Genomic DNA, 18,467 nt, shown 5'->3' on the forward strand with positions numbered 1-18,467 from the left:
ATTGTCCGCTCAAAATAAACATCTAACTATTACGCACAAGAAGAGAGAACCGTGTTTGTTAAATTATTTGCTGCAGACGATTTCACAAAGTTTAGCCTATGAACGTATGCAAATCTTCTCGCGTTTTCACGGAACTTGATTGGCTATCTGTAATAATTGCCCGAAGCTAATTGGTCAATAATTTGACCTTCGCGTGACCTTATAGTTCAACGCGCGAAACTGCATTGTATAAAAGTGAGTAGATTTTTGTGTGAAAATTATTCTTGGTGGTGGACGCGTCTACTCGTTGAACTACATTTTGTAGCTGTTTCAGTAAAAAAAAAACGTAGGCCTACTTCAGCTTTAACAAGTTCAGAGGTTTTGACCTAAAATCGGGACTCATCATCCACTCAGTCTCTAATCTAACTCAATAAAACTCAGTGCAGCAAGTGTGTACGCAGTGTAGGGAGTGTGTGTTGTACAGACAGTCGCCGAGTCAGTGAATGTGATCGAACCAAAAGAAAATACAAAATCCTCGACAACTCTGCCATTTGCATTTTGATCTGCGGTATTTCCAGTCCCACATTTGACTTCTATTCTATAACAGTGACAGACACCACAGGCAAAAATGGCAAAAAAGACACGTGCAACATCAAGGTAGGTTATTTCCATTTCCATTTCATAAAACCATCATGCTTAATAAAACTATTGCTAAATAATGTCATGACCGTGTCTCATGAGCAATGATCATATGATGAGCAATTGAATTTGGCCAGTTTATAAAACTTGGAAAGGACCCCTTCCTTTGCTGATTAAAATATCATGGATGACTTAAGTTCAGGCTTTAAATCAGTTTGCTTTAAATAAAAATAATGACAATAAAATGTCAACATGCTGGTTATAAATAGTGTCATGACTGTTCACTGTCTGTAGACTTCACTTGTGTAGTGCAACATGTGGAAGTCAGAGTTTCACTTTGGTATGAGTATGACATTGAAATTGAACATGTTGAACAACATGACATGGTCATGATGATCATGAGTCCAACATACATCCTACAAACAACTGTACAAGTTCAACCAACCATCCATGAAAACCACATCTTTTGTAACGACCTTGACATGCTTGATGCACCACTACTACTACGTACTAGAGTAGTAGTACTTACTAGGCCCGGGCTCGAGTTTATTTTTATTTAGTGATATTTATTTTTACTTAGGCCTACACACACACAGCCACAGACAGGGAAGAGTCCTCTTACTTGTTACCATTCTATTCTGAAATTTGCGTTGTTGTGTGGTCTTAAATTTTCAATATCAAACACAACTCTACTTTCTGAAGAGGTTTTAAGTTTGAATTGAAGTTAAAACCTACACAAATGTGTAGCGATGGCGGTTCTTGAAACTTGATGAAGAGTAAAAAGGCATGCTAACAACTAGCCTACCTAGGCTCAGACAATTAAACTGCATCCATATCAGATTGTAATAAATAAATTCATCCATGTCCTCAGGGCTGCGTCATTGGATCCCACATCCATCGTAGAACCACCAATCGGTGATCTCCCAGACACTGCAAGCAACAATACCACAGAGCCCAACATGCCGGAGGCAGCCAAGGAAATCCCTAGCTCATCAGATGCAGCTACCATGGCAACACCAAAATCAGAGAGCAAAGTTACAGGTAGGCAAGGTCAAAGTTCAGAACTCGAGCAAACTTATTTTTGCCATTGTCCCAAATCCATCTCATGCAATACATCGTTTAAAACCAGGCATTGAACTTCCCTCTTTAAGTTGAAGGGGCACAACTGTTTTCCTTTGCTAAGGCCTAAGGGGCACTTCTACGAGTAAAAGCACAGTGCAGGGCACCACAACATTTGCTGTGCGTGCCGTGGATCAATTCGAGGCATTAAGTACCAGATGAAGAAAAGTACAGTTATAGCCTGTGGCTAATTTTACCAGAAACTTCTGATACAACACAGAACAAAGGTGTGTTGGTTTGGTGTTTGTCTCAGTTATATTTTCATGGCGAGAGCAAAATAATGATTTTTTTCCCTTCTTATTGTCTGTCTATCTTAGAAGCAGCCCAGAATGATGATGATGCAGAAGTTCCTGACCTCAACTCTCCTGCAGACGAATCTGAATCACCCGAGGCACCCCTGGACCACGACACTCAAGAGCTTGACGATGAGCTACTTGAAGATGCTCTTCATGTCGAAGAAGTCAAGACACAAGAAGATGAGGTTGTAGATGAGCAACCCAGCAGTTTGGAAGATAACGAGACTGAGAATCGTAAGAGACCTTTAGAGACGATTCAACCTGATGAGGTCATACCGGCTAAGAAGATGATGTCAGAGGTCAACCAGGATGGGTCGGCCAATACAATCCAATGCGAGGAATAAACCCCAAACAAATTATGAGTCCATTAATGACCACGTAAAAGAACAATACTGGTGGTCCTAGAAAAACATCAATTTAAAAACTCAAAACCATCACCCCACCCCCCTAACAAAAGTTATTAAATTTTTACAGAAGTTGAACACTTTATAATTGGCCCAATATATGGGTAGTTGAACACATTTTATCGCTTGAATTTCTAGTTCGTAATTATTTATCATCAGACATTTCAAGTTACTCTTCATAACGTTTTTGAAACAGAATGTTTCATTGTTATCAGCGTTTGACACAGTTTAAGCCACAATTTGAGTATTTTACATGCCATTTCTTATTTATATTAGAGTAAAAATCATTAATTTTGATTTCACGTCATTGATTCTGTCTCTTAATTTGAGTTTATCTATAAATTATGATACAAAAGACAAAACATTTTTAAATGTACATTCGGAGTCTACCAAGAAAATAATTGTTCTAAATGCACTGCTTTATTTAGATCTTGCTTCTTAAGTACAATGGATTATAAAATTAAGCTTTGGTTTTAGTACAAAACAATACAAAACTACAAAAATATTTATGAAAATATAAGAAATGTAATTAATGAAGCTTTAAAATCAGCAACATGCCTTAAACTTTTGAGACAACTATGTCCCAAGGAATTTCCCAAGGATTTTTGGAAATGGTCCAAATATGGCTTGTTCAAAGACTTTAATTTCAGGAATGCAGGTTTTAATAAGTTATATTTCTAGAAAGTTTAAACACAAGTAAAGTTGGATTTGTGAAATTATAGAGTTGATTTATCAAATAAAAAGTCAAGAGTTACTAAAGATCAAGTCTCGTCCACATCTTTTTAGCCAAATGCAGGGGAATAGAATATACATATGAAATATATTTTTCCATTATAAAAAAATGGAATGTTTTCACAAACTTTCATCTTTCAATAACATAGATAGCTTGTTGGTAGAGCACCGTGAATTCAAATCTAGTCTAGTAAATTTGTCTTTGTTCAACCCCAAATCTTTCAATAATTTCAAGAAAACTGCAAGATTTATGTTTTTTGCAAAACTACCTAGCTCTCTAAAAAATAAAAACAACTTTGGTCCATTCTCAGCCGTTAAATCTATAAAGATTATAAGAAAAATATAGAGTTACATCAGGAACTAGAAAAATATTAGTTATCTCATAAGTGAGCATGCATTCCAGCAGATTTGCTCTGCTCACATCATACCAAATTAATTTCCAAGCAAATTTGATGCGTAGATTCCAAAATGCAAACCCACATCACATCAGCCATGTAAAATAGGTTAATATCTCACTCTGTTGCTATGGACCCACCAATCAGAATCAAGGATTCAAGTTTGCTGGCAGATAATATTGACTTTAGTACTTGATACTTCAAGTATGAGAAAAAGTATTTAAAAATCTAAAGTACATGATGCAGAGTAAATATCTAATAGTTCAAAGTCAAAGATCTCCGATTAAATATTTTGCATAAATCCAACAAATGACCAAAGACTCCTGGTAAAATAAGTTCAACTGATCAGCACAAATGCAAAACCTAGTGTTTAGTACCAGTAACTTAGTAAGATGATCTATTACAGTCACAGACTTCCTAACCAGACGCCTGTTCATTCTAAACCAATCAATTATGGCCGAGCAGAAACACCTTGTTGCAAGCTCTCTCGTTCCACTTTACGCTGATGTTGCTTGCAGTAAACCTTGCCATTAAACAAGGCATAGTTGGACAAACTGATGGAGAAAAATAAAGTAAAAAATGTTAAATCATACACCTCAGATTTAGTACCCTTAAAAGATTTTAAACGATTTAACCCAAGACTATTATATAACTCTTAAACAGGATGTTGACATTGGTGTGGCAGAATAAGTTACTTAAACAATCAGAGATTTTTTGTTCCCCAACCATTTTTGAACAAATTATAATATAAAAAAAGCTCTAAATTCTCCCCTATTCTAGGCCATCAAAAAGTTGACTCAACAACTGTACCTTGTAACCTTCTTGCAGTGTTCACATTTGAAGCATTGCTTGTGGTATAACTTCTTAGCTACTTCAAGACGTTCCAGAGTGTACACATTCTTGTTACAGATGATGCACTTATCATAAGCCGGTGCTTTCCAGGATGACTTTCCAGAAGACTGAGAAGAATCAAATTAAGACATAAGAAACTTGATTAATCTCCAAAAAGAAGAAATACATTGCTCACACAAGTTTAAAAAGCACCACAACTATCAAAAATTACAAAAGGCAGAAAAAATTAATAAAAACCATACACACCCAGACAGACCAGGTATATATAATTTTTAACTTTGATCAACATTTTTAAAATACACAATTATTAATGTTGTGGTTGTGACACAAAACCACAGCCCAAGAGATGCTGGCGGCAGAAGACATAACGATATTTTTTTTGAGACTCAGAGCGTGAGCCGGATGCTCAGTATTGCACGCATTGGTCTTAGCACACGCACAACTGGCGAGAACTGTGAAAACGGACCGCCCAAACGTCTCCAACTCTTCTGTAATAATTTAACGACCCTCACTCACCCTTTTGATGTCAGTCTGGTCCTCTCCATGTCCAATCTTTGTCTGGAACATATTTAGACGACCTTGAACTCCTCCGCTTGCTGCTATACCCTCATTACGCTCTTGTAAGAAAGACTTCTTCGCAGGCTAGAAACAAAAAACATTGAAAAACCATGTTAATCTTGAGAAAATCATAACACCAAATTTTAATTTTTACAAAAGACTCCCTCACTGGCCGCCACTGTCGAGGTCAATCAATGGAAACGTACCATGTGTGTACAACTCTCAGCTAATGACAGGTGTTCCTTTGACCTTTGTGAGACACTATTTGGGTTTGTGACATTACAATAATAAGAAGAAAAAGAAGAAGAAGAATACTTATAATGTCTAATAAATGTCAAACCTTGAGGCTCATGGCACGGAAAGAAACACAGACTTTAAAATAATAATAAAGCAATAATCCAAACAGCATAACAACTTTCAATACCAAAACAATATATAAAACTAAGCCAAACTACTCTTCTGGAAGAGATGGGTTTGGAGAGAAAGTTTATATGCAAGGAAGGAGTCTAATCCCAAAAATACCTTTTTGTCTTCAACAAAGAATCCTTTCTCCTTGATCTTGCTCACATGTCTACAAAGAAAACGAAAGCAAACATGAATTATTGGCACGATTATTTCAAATAATGTGACTACCAAATAACCAAGATCTACAAGTTAACTGTAAAATCGTAAAAATCTCAACATTACACTGTTTCTACTCACCCAGTATCTATGGTGATCACAATAGGCTTCTTGGGAGTACTGCAAAAAGATTAACAACAAACGTTTCAGGGTCTTAATTTTGGTGTAGTATAACCAGCTTTAATATTGTTTTCTTTACTGTGAGATCGCCTAACATCAAATGGCCAGATGGCCCTTTCAAGGTGAGAGCTTCATGTTACTGATTTGGGCTATATACCCAAATCAAACTTATGAGGCACACTTTATATACGTTTTATACACTTAATTTACAAATAAAATTGTTTCAACTGTTATTTTATTCATCTTCTAGTTTTCTCAGTCATTAACTATACTTACGCCACTTTACTCAAGTCGGCTATGCGTTGCTGCAACTCGACCAACTAAAAACAAATTAAGAAAATTATCCTCATTAATATAAGACAGTTTGAGCCTAATTCCTCATAAATATTATCCAAGAGAAGTTGGAATTAGTGTCAAGCATTCATCATCTCAGTCCCTTGAAAATTTTAGTTCAAATCAACAACATTTATTTCTATTTTACATTATATCTCATGTGCCGATATCATACAAAATAATGGTATATAATAGTAGGAATAAGGCAGAGTTAGTGAAATGGAGACAAGCTTCGGTAATATACTCACATCATAATCTTGACGTTTTCTACGTTTCATCAAGTCAAACTTTACTTCATATACTTCAACCAGCTTGGCCTAGAGAGAGGATAAATGCCAATACAGTATTAAATCAGTTCTTCATTATCATTCGCAACTTAAACTTCAAAAATGGATTTACTTCAAGGGAAGGAAATGGAAACAAGTTTATTATTTATAGTTAATTCCTATCATATTAACCACACCAGGCAAAGCTTTAAACACTACTTAATATACAGAGTGTTCCACGGTTGCCTTTACCTGAAGATTTAAGGCAAGTTCCTTGAGGCGTTCCATACTGGTATGAGAAGAGACGCTGAGGGGAGGGACACGTTCATCAAGAATCGTCTCCTTATGATAAGCAAGCTCCTCAGGTGTCATGTCTCGTTCCTTCTCAGCTTGGAAAATACTGTCCTGAAATATTCAACAATTAAACATAGATTAAGAAATCCACCTCAGCTCAAACAAACCCTAAACTGTAAATAATTAGTTGAGGCCTGACGACAATTCAACTCTAACAGAGTCATGTTGTTGTTAAGCTTTCGAGAGAGACTCTGCTAGGGTCAAAACATCAGGCCATTAACTATTGTTGCATTTATACCATCTGGCTTTTTGTTGTATGTTGTTTGCAACAGCTAATTCTATTTTCTGTAAATAAATAATCATTTTAAAAGTAAATTTAGCTGAATGTTTGGAATTGAACAAAGTGTTTGTCCTTACCGAGATGCTGTACATGGGTTGAACATACTCCAAGGAATTCTGGATATTTCGACGTTTCTCCTCGGCTTCTTGACGACGTTTTTGAATCTCTTCACGAAGCTTCTTAGCATCCTCCTTTAGTCAGAAATATAAAGTAAATCTTGATCAAGTCCAGATTCAAAGGAAAGAGTTCACCATGAGAATTAACAATAATATTAACTCAAGAAACAAATAAGCACATCAACAGATAATTTAGACAGAGAAAGTTTTCTTATCTCACCGCTTCGCGAGCAAGTCTTTCTTCCTCCTCCTGTTTCTGACGCTGCTCGTCTTCTTCGTGTTTACGTCGACGACGCTCCTGAAAGAAAAACACACAGAAATCTTGTCTTAACTCTCAGACTTTACTCTTGTAACATTACAATTACAGGTAACATCAGGGAGAACATTGATCAAGAAAATATAGTAGCAATCAGTATAAAAACAATAATTTTGAAACACATGATTGTTTTTATAAACTAAGAGTAAAAGATGAAAATCAAATGTTTATAAAAATAGCAACGCACCCTCCTTTCCTCAAGCTCTTGCCGTTCCAGTTCACCCTGCTGTCTACTCAAGCGAATTTCCTCCCTCTGTTCTCTGTAACGCTCTTCTTGTTCATGCTCACGTTTCAGACGAAGCTCCTGAAACATCGACAGTAAATCTCATCGATTTAAACTTAAATTTGAACATCAATTCAAATTTGGTGATAAGTTTGACCTCCTGAAAATGAGTGTTTCAGTTTAGTTTTTTAAATAGTTTTTTACACAAAATTTGAGATAGTAATCCACTTTTTTAAATTGTCATATTCACCTCAGCTTTTCTTTCTGCTTCATTGATATCAGATTTATCATCTGACCTCTCAAGGGTGATCCTGAAGGAAAAAAAACAGAAAATCATCAACTTGAATTTAATTGAAAAACAAACTTATTTACTATTAAACTCTGAATAATATCTTTCATTCTCACTAATGACTATTATTTATGTAACCAAGATATTCCAACGAAAAAAACATTTCTGAAAGTAAAAGTAAAACTTACTCTGTCGTCCTTTTCTGGAATAAGAGAAGAAAGAAACAGAAACAAATTGTTAATTTCAAAACCTTTCAAAATGAAACAAAGAAGAGAGTAAATTTCTGTTTAAAACAAAATGTTTCATTCGTGTTGTTCAAAGCACATTTTCAGTTTCAAACACACAGCTAATTTCGGCTATTGTAAAAGACCAGTGTTCACGCACTCATTGGGACCTTACATACAAAAACAACTTCTTTTTTTATTTGCAAATTTGATAAGTCATCAGATTCAAAAGTAAATTGTGGAAAACCCCTGCTCACCACTGCTTTTGAAGGCTAATTCTTTCAATCTTTTCTCAAAATCTGACACATTTCGGGGCAAAGATTTTTCAACTAATTTTCACTATGATTATCTGAAAATTGCCTAATAACTGTGCACAAGATCAAAACTTATCAATGTTATGCATACCCTATAAAATTTATTTCAAAGACATTTAAAGCAGCCTGCTTTCAAAGAAACAAGAGTTTATTTCTATTTTAAGGATGGGATGGGATAATTGATTGAACTGATAACAAATGATTTCAAATGTACAACTATTACTATCTAAGACTCCTCTAACACCACAAAACACTGCAAGAAATGCAAAATGTATAGATCTATAAACAACAACATTAAAAGCATCGGTAACTTCAACCAAAACATTTTTTGAAAAAGTGAATGGGAAAGACATCACAGTACTTAACCAGCTACACACGAAATATATTATGCATAAAAGAAAATGTGTGGAGTTTGTTAATAATGTTTGAGATGCACAAAAACGCGTCACTTTGAAAGAAATGTTTACAAGAAAACAATGTATTCCCAATGAAAATGTCTTGAAATGCCACAATATTCAACTAAACACTCACTGTATGTGTTAGTATTAGTAATAAAAATGTTCGTGCAAAGTCTGAACTTTGACCTACAAGTTGACCCGAGTTTACACTTCCAACTGAATTTTCTTCCTCCTCACTTGATTGGTCGCTATTCTGCTGACAAAGTAATGAACATTCATGATTTATAACTGGTTACATGTACATTATGAGGGATATCAGAAACCTAACATTTTAAACTTCCAGTACATAAGCAGGCTTAAAAAAAGTGTTAACACTTCTTTGCCAACAATTTAACAACTAAGAAAAAAACAAATTCTCCAAACTTACCAACTTCACTTCCATTTCGGATCCATTTTGACGGGAACTATGATAAGAAGTTTTTATCACAGTCACATTCTCCTTTGAGGCAGCTCTTGAAAATTAAAAAAGGATTTTTTTTCTTCTTTTAAAAAAACACATTTGGATTTGTAACTTAACATTGAATTAATAACAAATCTGAAAAAGAATTAATCATCACCATGGTAACCAATACTTACAATTCTCTATCGTCTTGTTCTTTTTCTTCCTGTCTCCGACGACGACGCTCCTCACGACGACGAGCACGTTCATCATCAGCCATCATAATGTTTATTAACTAACGACCTGTTCAAATTATTAGAGGTAGAGTCATTCTTTGGATTTTGTCAAGACTAATTTGTAAACAACATTATCATAAAGAATTTAATAACAGTCACCTGTGTGAGTTTCAGTTCAACACATCAACTCTTGTCTAGGCCTACTTGTTGAGAAAACAGCCAAAAATTGTATACAGAAAATTCCATGAAGCATGAAAACCAATATAAAGAATATATACAGTCAGACATCAATTATTGGGAGGGGGAGCAAGATACCTCCCTTAGTTACATAAATAAGGACAGTTAAGATCCTCGCAATTAACACCCTTTGCTTTGCTATTAATATTAAACATACAGATGAAATGACAGGCAACAGCTTATGTCAACAATCCTTTCAACATCAATATGATAATCTGAAACACAGATATAATAATTAATAGTACATTAAATTATTAATAGGCCGATTTTAAATGTTATACTTTACATTTATGATAAAACGGAGTTCCAAATGCGCATAATATTTCTGTCGTTAACTTTCAAAATCAAATAAAAATTTTAACAATCCCATATTATACAAAGTTTAAAAACTATTAATTAATTATTAAAACGTATTTAATTTTAAACACTGTAGTGTAAAAATACTGAATAATTATCGATATATTGTTAAAAGAAACAGCCGTACCAACAATATGGAGCGGAAGCTTCACTTCTCAATCAATTTTAAATGCCTTTTGGGGGACAATTGAACCATTTCCGCACCACCCCAGACCTAGCCAGCTCGAATCTAATATAATAAGTCCGAGCTTTCAGCCTTGTTTACAGTCCAACTTGCCCGCCGTGACGCGACGCCCACACACCGCGCACACCACCTGCCAGAAAGGGGTGCACTACGTCAAAAATACTCGTCAAAGGAAAGTGTTGGCATCAAAAGTTTCAGATTAACAATACCACAAATCATCCTAAATTTACAATACATCAACCAACTCACAACATATACCATTAAAACATGATGCATATTTACCTTAAAAGCTGTTTTCTGGGTTCAAATAAACTCGGAACTTTGCGAATCCACAAGTAGTCGCGAACTGTTTTCACACAAATCTGGGTACTTCACACAATCACTGGTTCCATATCGATCGTGGAGTAATTCCCTTTGATTGGCGGACACCAGCTAGGATTCGTTTTATTGACATTTCGTGTGTTGACCTCAAACAAACAAATACTTAGTGAACTTTACATTCCAGCTTTGTAAGGGACCGTATCAAAAGTTGCGTTCGTCTGTTTACTTATTGTGCTTATTGTAGGTCCAAAATTGTCACAAAAAGTAGTCACATTATTCAGTATCTCTGAAAAGAAAACTTGCTCGTTAGAATACACCAAATGAAATAATGATGTACATAGCTATATATATGGTACAACCATACCGGGTGTCGTATGCAATTATGTCCTCTATGCAATAATGTCTGCCGGACGGTTTTGCATATGCAATCGTGTCCGCCCGGACGCTGCTGCATAATGCAATTGTGTCCGCCCGGACACAGTTGCATATGCAGTTGTGTCCGCCCCGTGCAAAACCGACCTTGCAGTAGTAAACGTCCTTGGTCGACGGAACACCTTCGCAATTTTTTTAATGGACATTCGCTGCAATCATAAAATACTTGAATATTCATGCTGCATATTAATACGTAGGTCAAGTGCATGCACGCCCGTTTACGCGCGTACAGTCATGTCCACACAGGACGGTTTTTGCATAGCCCCGGACACGATTGCATATGCAAAAGTGTCCGGAGCGGACAGTATTGCATGGCGGACACAGTTGCATCTGGCACCACAAAAGGCACTTCACTTGCCTTTTTTAACCAGTAGAGGGCAGCATATAATAATATAACCAGTATCAGCCCGTTTGGCCAATTATGACGTAGTTGTAAGGAATGACAAGTATGTCTAAGATGATGATAACAAGGTCCCTCCGTGAAGATCAAGAAAGAAGAGGAAAGTGAAGATCGTTTCATCTCGTCTTGCTGCTGGTCTGCCAAGGATACGGGTTGAAGTTCAAGAAGAGTTATTCCGCTCCAGAAGAAAGGTAAAAACTAAAACTTTTCCAATTTAATTAAGACAAGTTCAGGCATTTAATGTTAATTATTGAGGAGAGTTAATGATGACTATGGTAACACCGTATAGGAGGGCCTCCATAATAATACCATGGTTTTACTATGGGCAAAAATTATGAGAGACAAATCAAAAAACTTGTTCAACAAGACGAGCCAATATTTTCATAATGGAGAAAATTATTAATTTGAGCCTTTATTTTATTGTATAGAGAAAACATTGAAAACGTCTTCATACAATAAAACCTCCTCATCAATTTTACTTTTAGATTGCTGTTTCAAAAAACAATATTAAAATTTTAAATCTTAAAAACAGTCACGCATTTATTTTTGTACAATTAATTTTTTAGTAATTCATTATGTATACAGGCATGAAGATTTACAAAGTAACATAGCCTATTTTGTTCTTAATAGAAAACATAAAAATAGACTTATTCTCTTTAATTTATATTATTTCGTCCTGGCAACAACTGACGCCAAAAGCTCCACAAGGCCATGCCATTGCCCCTCTGGTAACTCAACAGCGAATACTATTCATCTCTGTAATTTCAACAGCACATGTAACCGTACACATTTTGAAGCCCAAATAAGGGGCTTAGTTATGCCATAGAGCAAGGACCCGCTCTTGCTGCTATAATGGTTAAGCCAACCTTAAAGGGGTTCAACTGTGTTTATATACTCGTGTTGAACGTTGTCAAAGTCGCCAACACTTTCTTTAAAAAATTTGACATTAATTTATGATGGGTTTATATTATGTGCTTTTATTAAGACTATGTACACAAAGTTGGGCTGGATTTTACAATAAATTTTGATTAGAACCTCCCCAAAATACATCGTCGATCAGTGTAGGAAACCTCTGAATTGGGTCTTTTCTTAAAATTGTACTATTATTTTGTAACCACAGTTTTACGGGAAGATAATAAAACAACCTCAAGATGGCAGCACCAGAAAGGTAAAAATAATAAAATAATTTGTATGAATATTTAAACAAAATTAATTATATTATTATGGTATTCAGGATTGGTACATGGATTTAACATAAAAATAATAGACAACATGTGATAATATATTTATGGGCTTCAACCGTCGACGTGTTATTCTAACGTCTAATAATAATTCTGAACTATTTCTTTTGATCCTATTAGTGAAGAGTCTGAAACCATGGCAGTAATTAAGGTAAGAACAAAAAGGACCTTGAATCTTTAATAACATTCACAATAAATATCATCGGAATCAAACGCTTTGCAAAATTTATTTACATCTAAATCATGCTAGGCCTACATCACGATACTTTATCTAAGACGAACAGTTCCAAGAAGCGCTGGATATCACCTCTGAGAAATAAAGCTTTTGGACAAGAAGTTTTCTGAAAACTTCAAGAAATGAAGTGTGCTTGTTCACAATAAGGAATAGTTGTGATAACGTTATAACCCTCCTCTATGGTATCGCAACTAAATAAGGAACACTTTTTCGTGATAACAAAGAATAGGACTATATTTTGTTTATACCGATGTGTATAAGCTCTGTATAACTGTTCATTGCTATTACATAATGTCTCGTGTAGGGTTAAAACTAGTTTATATCATTTGTCCCCGATGCAAAAATAGATCCGAGAATAACATGACAATATCAACATAATTGTGAACCTTTTGGTGTTACCGCAAACCTTTCTATATCGTATTTCCACCATGCAAAGTTTCAAACCCTACTAAACATTTTGTTTGTTTCTTTTTAATGTTAGGAAAGAGAAGAGAAAAGGAAAGAGGAGCTCAAGATGGAATTAATTGAAGCTCGAGATGAGATTCGTAGAAAGAGTGAAGAAAAGGCGAAAGAACTTCAAGAACTTCGCGCTAAAAGGGTAAAGTTTAAATTACTCAAATCAAAGGAAGTGGATGACATAATGTAGTGGTGGATAGAACTGTCCACTGTTGATCAAGAAACCGCGCATGGTTGGCAAGAACCGCCGAATGTTATTTTAAACACTCGAAGTTTTAACAAAATTCAAGTATCTTCTGCAACATTTCAATTAAATAATACCCCCCCCCCCCCCATGATTGGCTGCTTTTGTTTCCAATAAAATTCAACACAACGTTTGAATATTATTGCGTAACATTGTTAGAAACAGTGCCTATTGCAGTTTATGGCTTTCCGTGTACAGATTTTGTCCAACCTCGCTTAGCAAAACCTCGCCATGAATGCAATAGAAAGGACATCCATATGGACCGTAAAGGGGGTAACCCTGTTTCAGCCCCAGGAGAAGGTGGCAAAGACCCCTGGACAAAATTGTAGCCCACACCTAAGAGTGGCCTTCAGGCCTTCTGTCTGGCGACTTGCATACAAAAAACTCAGCGTAATGCCTATACAAATTATTTTAAATTGGTGCTTAATTTTCAAACTGTTATTTTTCTTGTCAGGATGCACGTCGTGCTCAGCAAGCTGAGGAACAAAAACTACGGGAACAATATGAAGCAGAGAGACGAGAAAAGGAGAAAGTAGAGAAACAAAAACGGAAGGAGATGTTAGAAATGAAGAAGAAGGAGAGAGAAGCTAGCCTCAAGGCAATGCACAATCCGGATGCTTATCATGCCATCATTGTTGAGGCAAGTGCTATTTCATTGTTTCATCTGCATTTTTTAACGACACAAAAGGGGATCAGATTAAGATCACCAAATAGGATAGCCTCATTGTCTAAATGTGTGCTCATACTATAAGAGTCAACGTGTCAATAAGTAACATTCAATATGATACAAATCTCACATTGGAACCCATTTTAATTTAAAACGAAGTTGACTTTGTTGTTGACTTTGTTGTAAACAAAAAGAGGGTATTTTTTAACTTTCTGTAGAAGGAAGAGCCGAAGAAAAAACCCAAGAAGTCCCAGGAAGAACTTGAGAAAGAGAAAGAGGCAGCGATGAGGGAACGGATCCAACCTCTATCAATCGGTAAATAAGAAACATGTTTTATTTTCACAACCAGTCAAAATTTGATTTAAGAAAATACAAGTTGTGTGAACAATCTTTAAAATGTAAAAAATCACCGTAAAACCCCCTCCCTATTACACCTTGTTCTTAAAAACCAAAATCTGAGATCTACAAGAAAGTAAAACTTCGGGGACAATTTGGTTTTACTCTTACACCGATGTGTGTAAGCATTGTATCCTTAGTATAGGCCGACCTTCCAATTTCTGTGAACTAAAACCACAGGCATTTACTCGGAGGAATTCGAACACACGACCTTCTTTATTGGCCGATTCTTAATCCCTGGGGCATTGTGCAAATTAAACAATCATCTATTAAATTCGTCGACAATGATAACTGAATCTTAAACCATTTTTGAAAACCTTTATTCAGTTCAACCGACCTAAACCCGATTACTATAACCATTTATGCTATTTAGGAGGAAGCACTGCTGAAGAGAAGATTCGTGAGATAGCACGCAACCTTCTTCAGAGACTGAGTAACATCTATGCTGATATCTTTGATATGAAATGTCGCAAGAAACGCCAGGTGTATGATGTAAGATATAAGTTTTAATAATTTAGCGTCAAAATCCGCCTTCAAAAAAAAAAACGCTCAAGGCGCTATAACAGATTAAAATAAGAAAATCAAGGAAGGCAATAAACATATACCGAAGATATAAAACAATTACATCTAGTATTAATTATAAATGTTATGGACGTTTGGATTTGGATTTCATTTACTAGAACAACATATATTGGTCAATTGACATCATCACCTCAATACATCTTGGTTGCTCCATTTTGGGCGTCAATTATTATATCCCCCGTGTAGGCCTATATGTTTTATATTCAGTGCTAATTTTAAGGTGACGCACTCGCGTTCACAGGCTCTTCATAATACTTGCAACATTTGACTCTCAAAATGGCATGCAAACCATGCATGCAGACAGTATAAACGCGCATGTGACGTCATACGAGGGGATCAAACGGATTTATTTCAAAAATAAATGACAAAATCAATCAATGGATATCATTGAGTAATTTGAGGTTTTTTTAATTTTATTTTCAGCATACTGAACTGCTTCAACGCATCGCAGATTTAACCAAGGTCAAAGAGTAAGTAGTACTAGCTTGTATTTATTTCCATAAAATGTCGTTTTCCTCAATAATTTGTGGCATATTTCGTTCATTACAATTAAATGTTCTTATCGTTTTTGTTGTTGTTTTTATTCCTCCGCAGGCCACATTCTGCTGAGGCTGCTGGAACGTGAGTACACTAAGTGACAGTCGGTGACAACGACAATGACATTTTGTTGACAACACGACAAGAAAACAAGTACCAAAAAAATGACAACACTTAAAGATTAATAAATAAATAAGAAATCATAATAGTCACGTGACATGGCGAAAGAATGACAGGGACACAAAGAAATATCAATGTATACGTTCTTGTTGACGTTCATATATTTTCACATCGTTTTTCAGTGTACACAAGTTCAAAGATGGAGGCGTATTCAAACCTCAGGTAAGAAACCATTCATGAATATTCACGACCCTTTCGCTACATGAAAACTGAAACTGGAAGTACAGCTTCTTAAAACTAAAAACGACAGAGTCCTATCTTGACTTCCATTTTGTTTTGTTGGATTCTTAAATCCAGGAGCACGACCATAAGACGAAGATGCAGATGGACGCAGAAGCCGGTTCTATAATGTCTTCCGGTGGGGTCAAAGGTCGATCTGGGATGTTTGGGGGAGGCTCTGAGAAGAAAACCCCGGTAAGTCACGTGTTGTGTGATGAATAAAAACCAGCAAGAATCTAAGAATGAATGAAGTCTCGAAATGATACCAAACTCTAAAAACTCCCAGGTCAGAATTGACTATGATTCCGGGTCCCATGGGGTCTGACCCATTTAAGGGTCAGTGTGACCCACAATCTGTGCCAATGAAACGTAGAAATGGGTCAAACTGATGCACAATCCAAGTTAACATCCCATTATTATTGTTAAATCGGTTTGGGTCAATCTGACCCAGAAATATTTCACGAGACCCTGACTCCAAGTCAATTCTGACCCGAGAGGTTTTTAGGGAGCTCAAAATGGCTGTGATTTTGATATTATGTAGGATCAAAGCAAATTGAATCGTGCTCAACCAATAACTGTCAGATTTAATTGGAAGAAAAACTAGTTTTGTATGACTAATGTGCTGACGTCACAGGCATGACACCCGGCCCCGTTAATAGAAAGATCTCAAGACTAAAACATACTCTTCATTAATACCTATACCTGAGTGATATTATGAAGTATTAGATCAATGCAGAAGGTGTTAACAATTTAGCCAAATAATATTACGTTTATGGCAAACTGACATTAAACGCAACTCAAATAACTGTCCCGAGTCCGACTTGACCCCAGCAAGACAGACACGTACAAGACGAATGCGTTTCCCCCTTTTATGCTAACACTGTTAATGAAAAAAGGTTGAATAAAGAGGCATAAAAATGGCTCGAACACACAACAATTAGAACTAAACAAGTAAAACCCTGCCATAACACGCGCTTAACAAGCATGTCAAATATTACCCATTCTTTATTTATACAGGAGGATGACGAAGGCTAACATTAACGGAGATTCTGAAAGAACTTGAGCATCAAATGAGGTTTTGGCGCCAAATTAAGTTTGCTTTCCCGCCATCTTGCCTATTGAATATCTGCTGCATGATCGAATAAACCTCAACAGCAGAACGTTTAAATTAATTTGTAACCAATGTAGATTAGAACCGTGTGTTCAGCCTTTTGGTTGTAATGCTTTAAAAATAAAACCAGAGGGCCTTTTTCATTGTTAAACACACCTTTTGATAAGTGTTATTTCGGGGAGGAAACTTAATATTAGAAGTCTTCACTGTTGCAGTAATACAGATACAACTTGTATTTATAAAAAATGTTTGTTTGGGTTGCTATTTTTAAACAACTTTCTGCAAACTTCCATCTTACTACAAAGAACCATTGATCGTATTTTCAAAACTTGGCAACAAATTTACCAGATTGTGTTAGGATTTTAGAACGCTTGACAATTAAAAGATATGAAACTTTCACAAAATAGTTTGCATTATATTGTCTGGTATCTAAGCTTCAATTGTTAATATTGTGCATTCCTTCGTTTCATCTCCCTCTCCGCAGGGTTTGGATCGGGCTCAGACTATTGATCTGACCAAGTGATTGGCTCAGTAGCAACCAAAGGGGTGCTTTGCAGTGTATCACGTGGTATATTGTTTAAGTTTTACTTTCGAAATTGTGTCGACCAACATGAAACCAAAACTACTGGATAGAAGAAGTTTTCCTGGAACACAATCAAAGCGTCACTGGACGCCAATTTGCGAATCTTCCGCAACATTTGAAGTAAAATTCCATTATTACGCAAACGGCAATAAAAGTTTTCAAAATGCAGTCTTGATCTCACTAGACGACAAACAATCTTAACATAAACTCTCTACTTGTTTAACCCAAAACCTTCATCTGTATTGTTAATGTTATTACTGTATTCTAATTTCAGGGCCTCTTCTAACAAGTCAGTAAAAATTCAACAACTGTTCAAGACGACTTGAAATGTTCACTCTGTTGTAATTTCCTTGTGATAAAGATGTGAAACAGAAAGGAAACTCGGAATAACTTAAAGAGGACCGTGGGTTCACATTCTACCTGGTCCTCGACCGACCATCATTATGTCAGAATACCATACGGAGCTTTAGAAGTACCATCAGACTTGTCTAGATTCTGATATAGTCCGGATTAAGATATCAGAACTCAATTTCACAACAACTTGCTTAGCACAGAAAGTATTTCTAAAAAGAAATAGGCTAC

General features: G+C 35.9%; 3 protein-coding genes across 4 annotated transcripts; 2 read left to right on the forward strand and 1 right to left on the reverse strand.

Moving 5' to 3' along the window:
- The first annotated feature begins 276 nt into the window (after positions 1-276).
- On the forward strand, positions 277-3,053 carry LOC117305200. The gene is made up of 3 exons (XM_033790015.1): positions 277-636; positions 1,490-1,659; positions 2,055-3,053. The coding sequence occupies exons 1-3, from the start codon at positions 608-610 to the stop codon at positions 2,375-2,377; spliced, it is 522 nt and encodes a 173-aa protein (XP_033645906.1). The 5' UTR covers positions 277-607; the 3' UTR covers positions 2,378-3,053.
- An 888-nt stretch (positions 3,054-3,941) lies between these two features.
- On the reverse strand, positions 3,942-10,682 carry LOC117305199 (trichohyalin-like). The gene is made up of 16 exons (XM_033790014.1): positions 10,564-10,682; positions 9,465-9,570; positions 9,256-9,340; positions 8,081-8,094; positions 7,854-7,914; positions 7,568-7,684; positions 7,285-7,362; positions 7,026-7,139; positions 6,567-6,719; positions 6,297-6,365; positions 5,992-6,035; positions 5,677-5,715; positions 5,497-5,545; positions 4,933-5,058; positions 4,375-4,523; positions 3,942-4,118 (listed from the first exon to the last, which is right to left on the reverse strand). Exons 2-16 carry the CDS (start codon positions 9,548-9,550, stop codon positions 4,016-4,018), a joined length of 1,287 nt encoding a protein of 428 aa, XP_033645905.1. The 5' UTR covers positions 9,551-9,570; positions 10,564-10,682; the 3' UTR covers positions 3,942-4,015.
- An 810-nt stretch (positions 10,683-11,492) lies between these two features.
- Positions 11,493-17,959, forward strand: LOC117305307 (troponin T, cardiac muscle isoforms-like). Of its 2 annotated transcripts, none has more exons than XM_033790163.1 (12): positions 11,493-11,625; positions 12,555-12,602; positions 12,796-12,826; positions 13,392-13,508; positions 14,065-14,250; positions 14,496-14,592; positions 15,047-15,165; positions 15,679-15,725; positions 15,850-15,876; positions 16,095-16,134; positions 16,270-16,386; positions 17,209-17,959. In XM_033790163.1, the coding sequence occupies exons 2-12, from the start codon at positions 12,586-12,588 to the stop codon at positions 17,224-17,226; spliced, it is 816 nt and encodes a 271-aa protein (XP_033646054.1). In that variant the 5' UTR covers positions 11,493-11,625; positions 12,555-12,585; the 3' UTR covers positions 17,227-17,959. The 2 variants fall into 2 exon arrangements, with proteins under 2 accessions (XP_033646054.1, XP_033646053.1); XM_033790162.1 differs by having other exon boundaries at positions 17,787-17,959.
- The last annotated feature ends 508 nt before the right edge of the window (positions 17,960-18,467 follow it).

This window comes from Asterias rubens, chromosome 22 (genome assembly GCF_902459465.1).
Source record: "Asterias rubens chromosome 22, eAstRub1.3, whole genome shotgun sequence".
Classification (NCBI taxonomy): Eukaryota; Metazoa; Echinodermata; class Asteroidea; order Forcipulatida; family Asteriidae; genus Asterias; species Asterias rubens.

Excerpts from the sequence above, each read along its gene's own strand:
- LOC117305200 (XM_033790015.1), top strand. The coding sequence starts at position 608 with ATGGCAAAAAAGACACGTGCAACATCAAG. Across the intron at positions 637-1,489 it reads AAGACACGTGCAACATCAAG|GGCTGCGTCATTGGATCCCA; the intron begins GTAGGTTATTTC and ends CCATGTCCTCAG. Across the intron at positions 1,660-2,054 it reads ATCAGAGAGCAAAGTTACAG|AAGCAGCCCAGAATGATGAT; the intron begins GTAGGCAAGGTC and ends TGTCTATCTTAG.
- LOC117305199 (XM_033790014.1), bottom strand. The coding sequence starts at position 9,550 with ATGATGGCTGATGATGAACGTGCTCGTCGTCGTGAGGAGCGTCGTCGT. Across the intron at positions 7,363-7,567 it reads AAGAGCTTGAGGAAAGGAGG|GAGCGTCGTCGACGTAAACA; the intron begins GTGCGTTGCTAT and ends TTTTTCTTTCAG. Across the intron at positions 4,119-4,374 it reads CACTGCAAGAAGGTTACAAG|TTTGTCCAACTATGCCTTGT; the intron begins GTACAGTTGTTG and ends TTTCTCCATCAG.
- LOC117305307 (XM_033790162.1), top strand. Across the intron at positions 14,251-14,495 it reads ATCATGCCATCATTGTTGAG|AAGGAAGAGCCGAAGAAAAA; the intron begins GCAAGTGCTATT and ends AACTTTCTGTAG. Across the intron at positions 16,387-17,786 it reads GCTCTGAGAAGAAAACCCCG|GGTTTGGATCGGGCTCAGAC; the intron begins GTAAGTCACGTG and ends CCCTCTCCGCAG.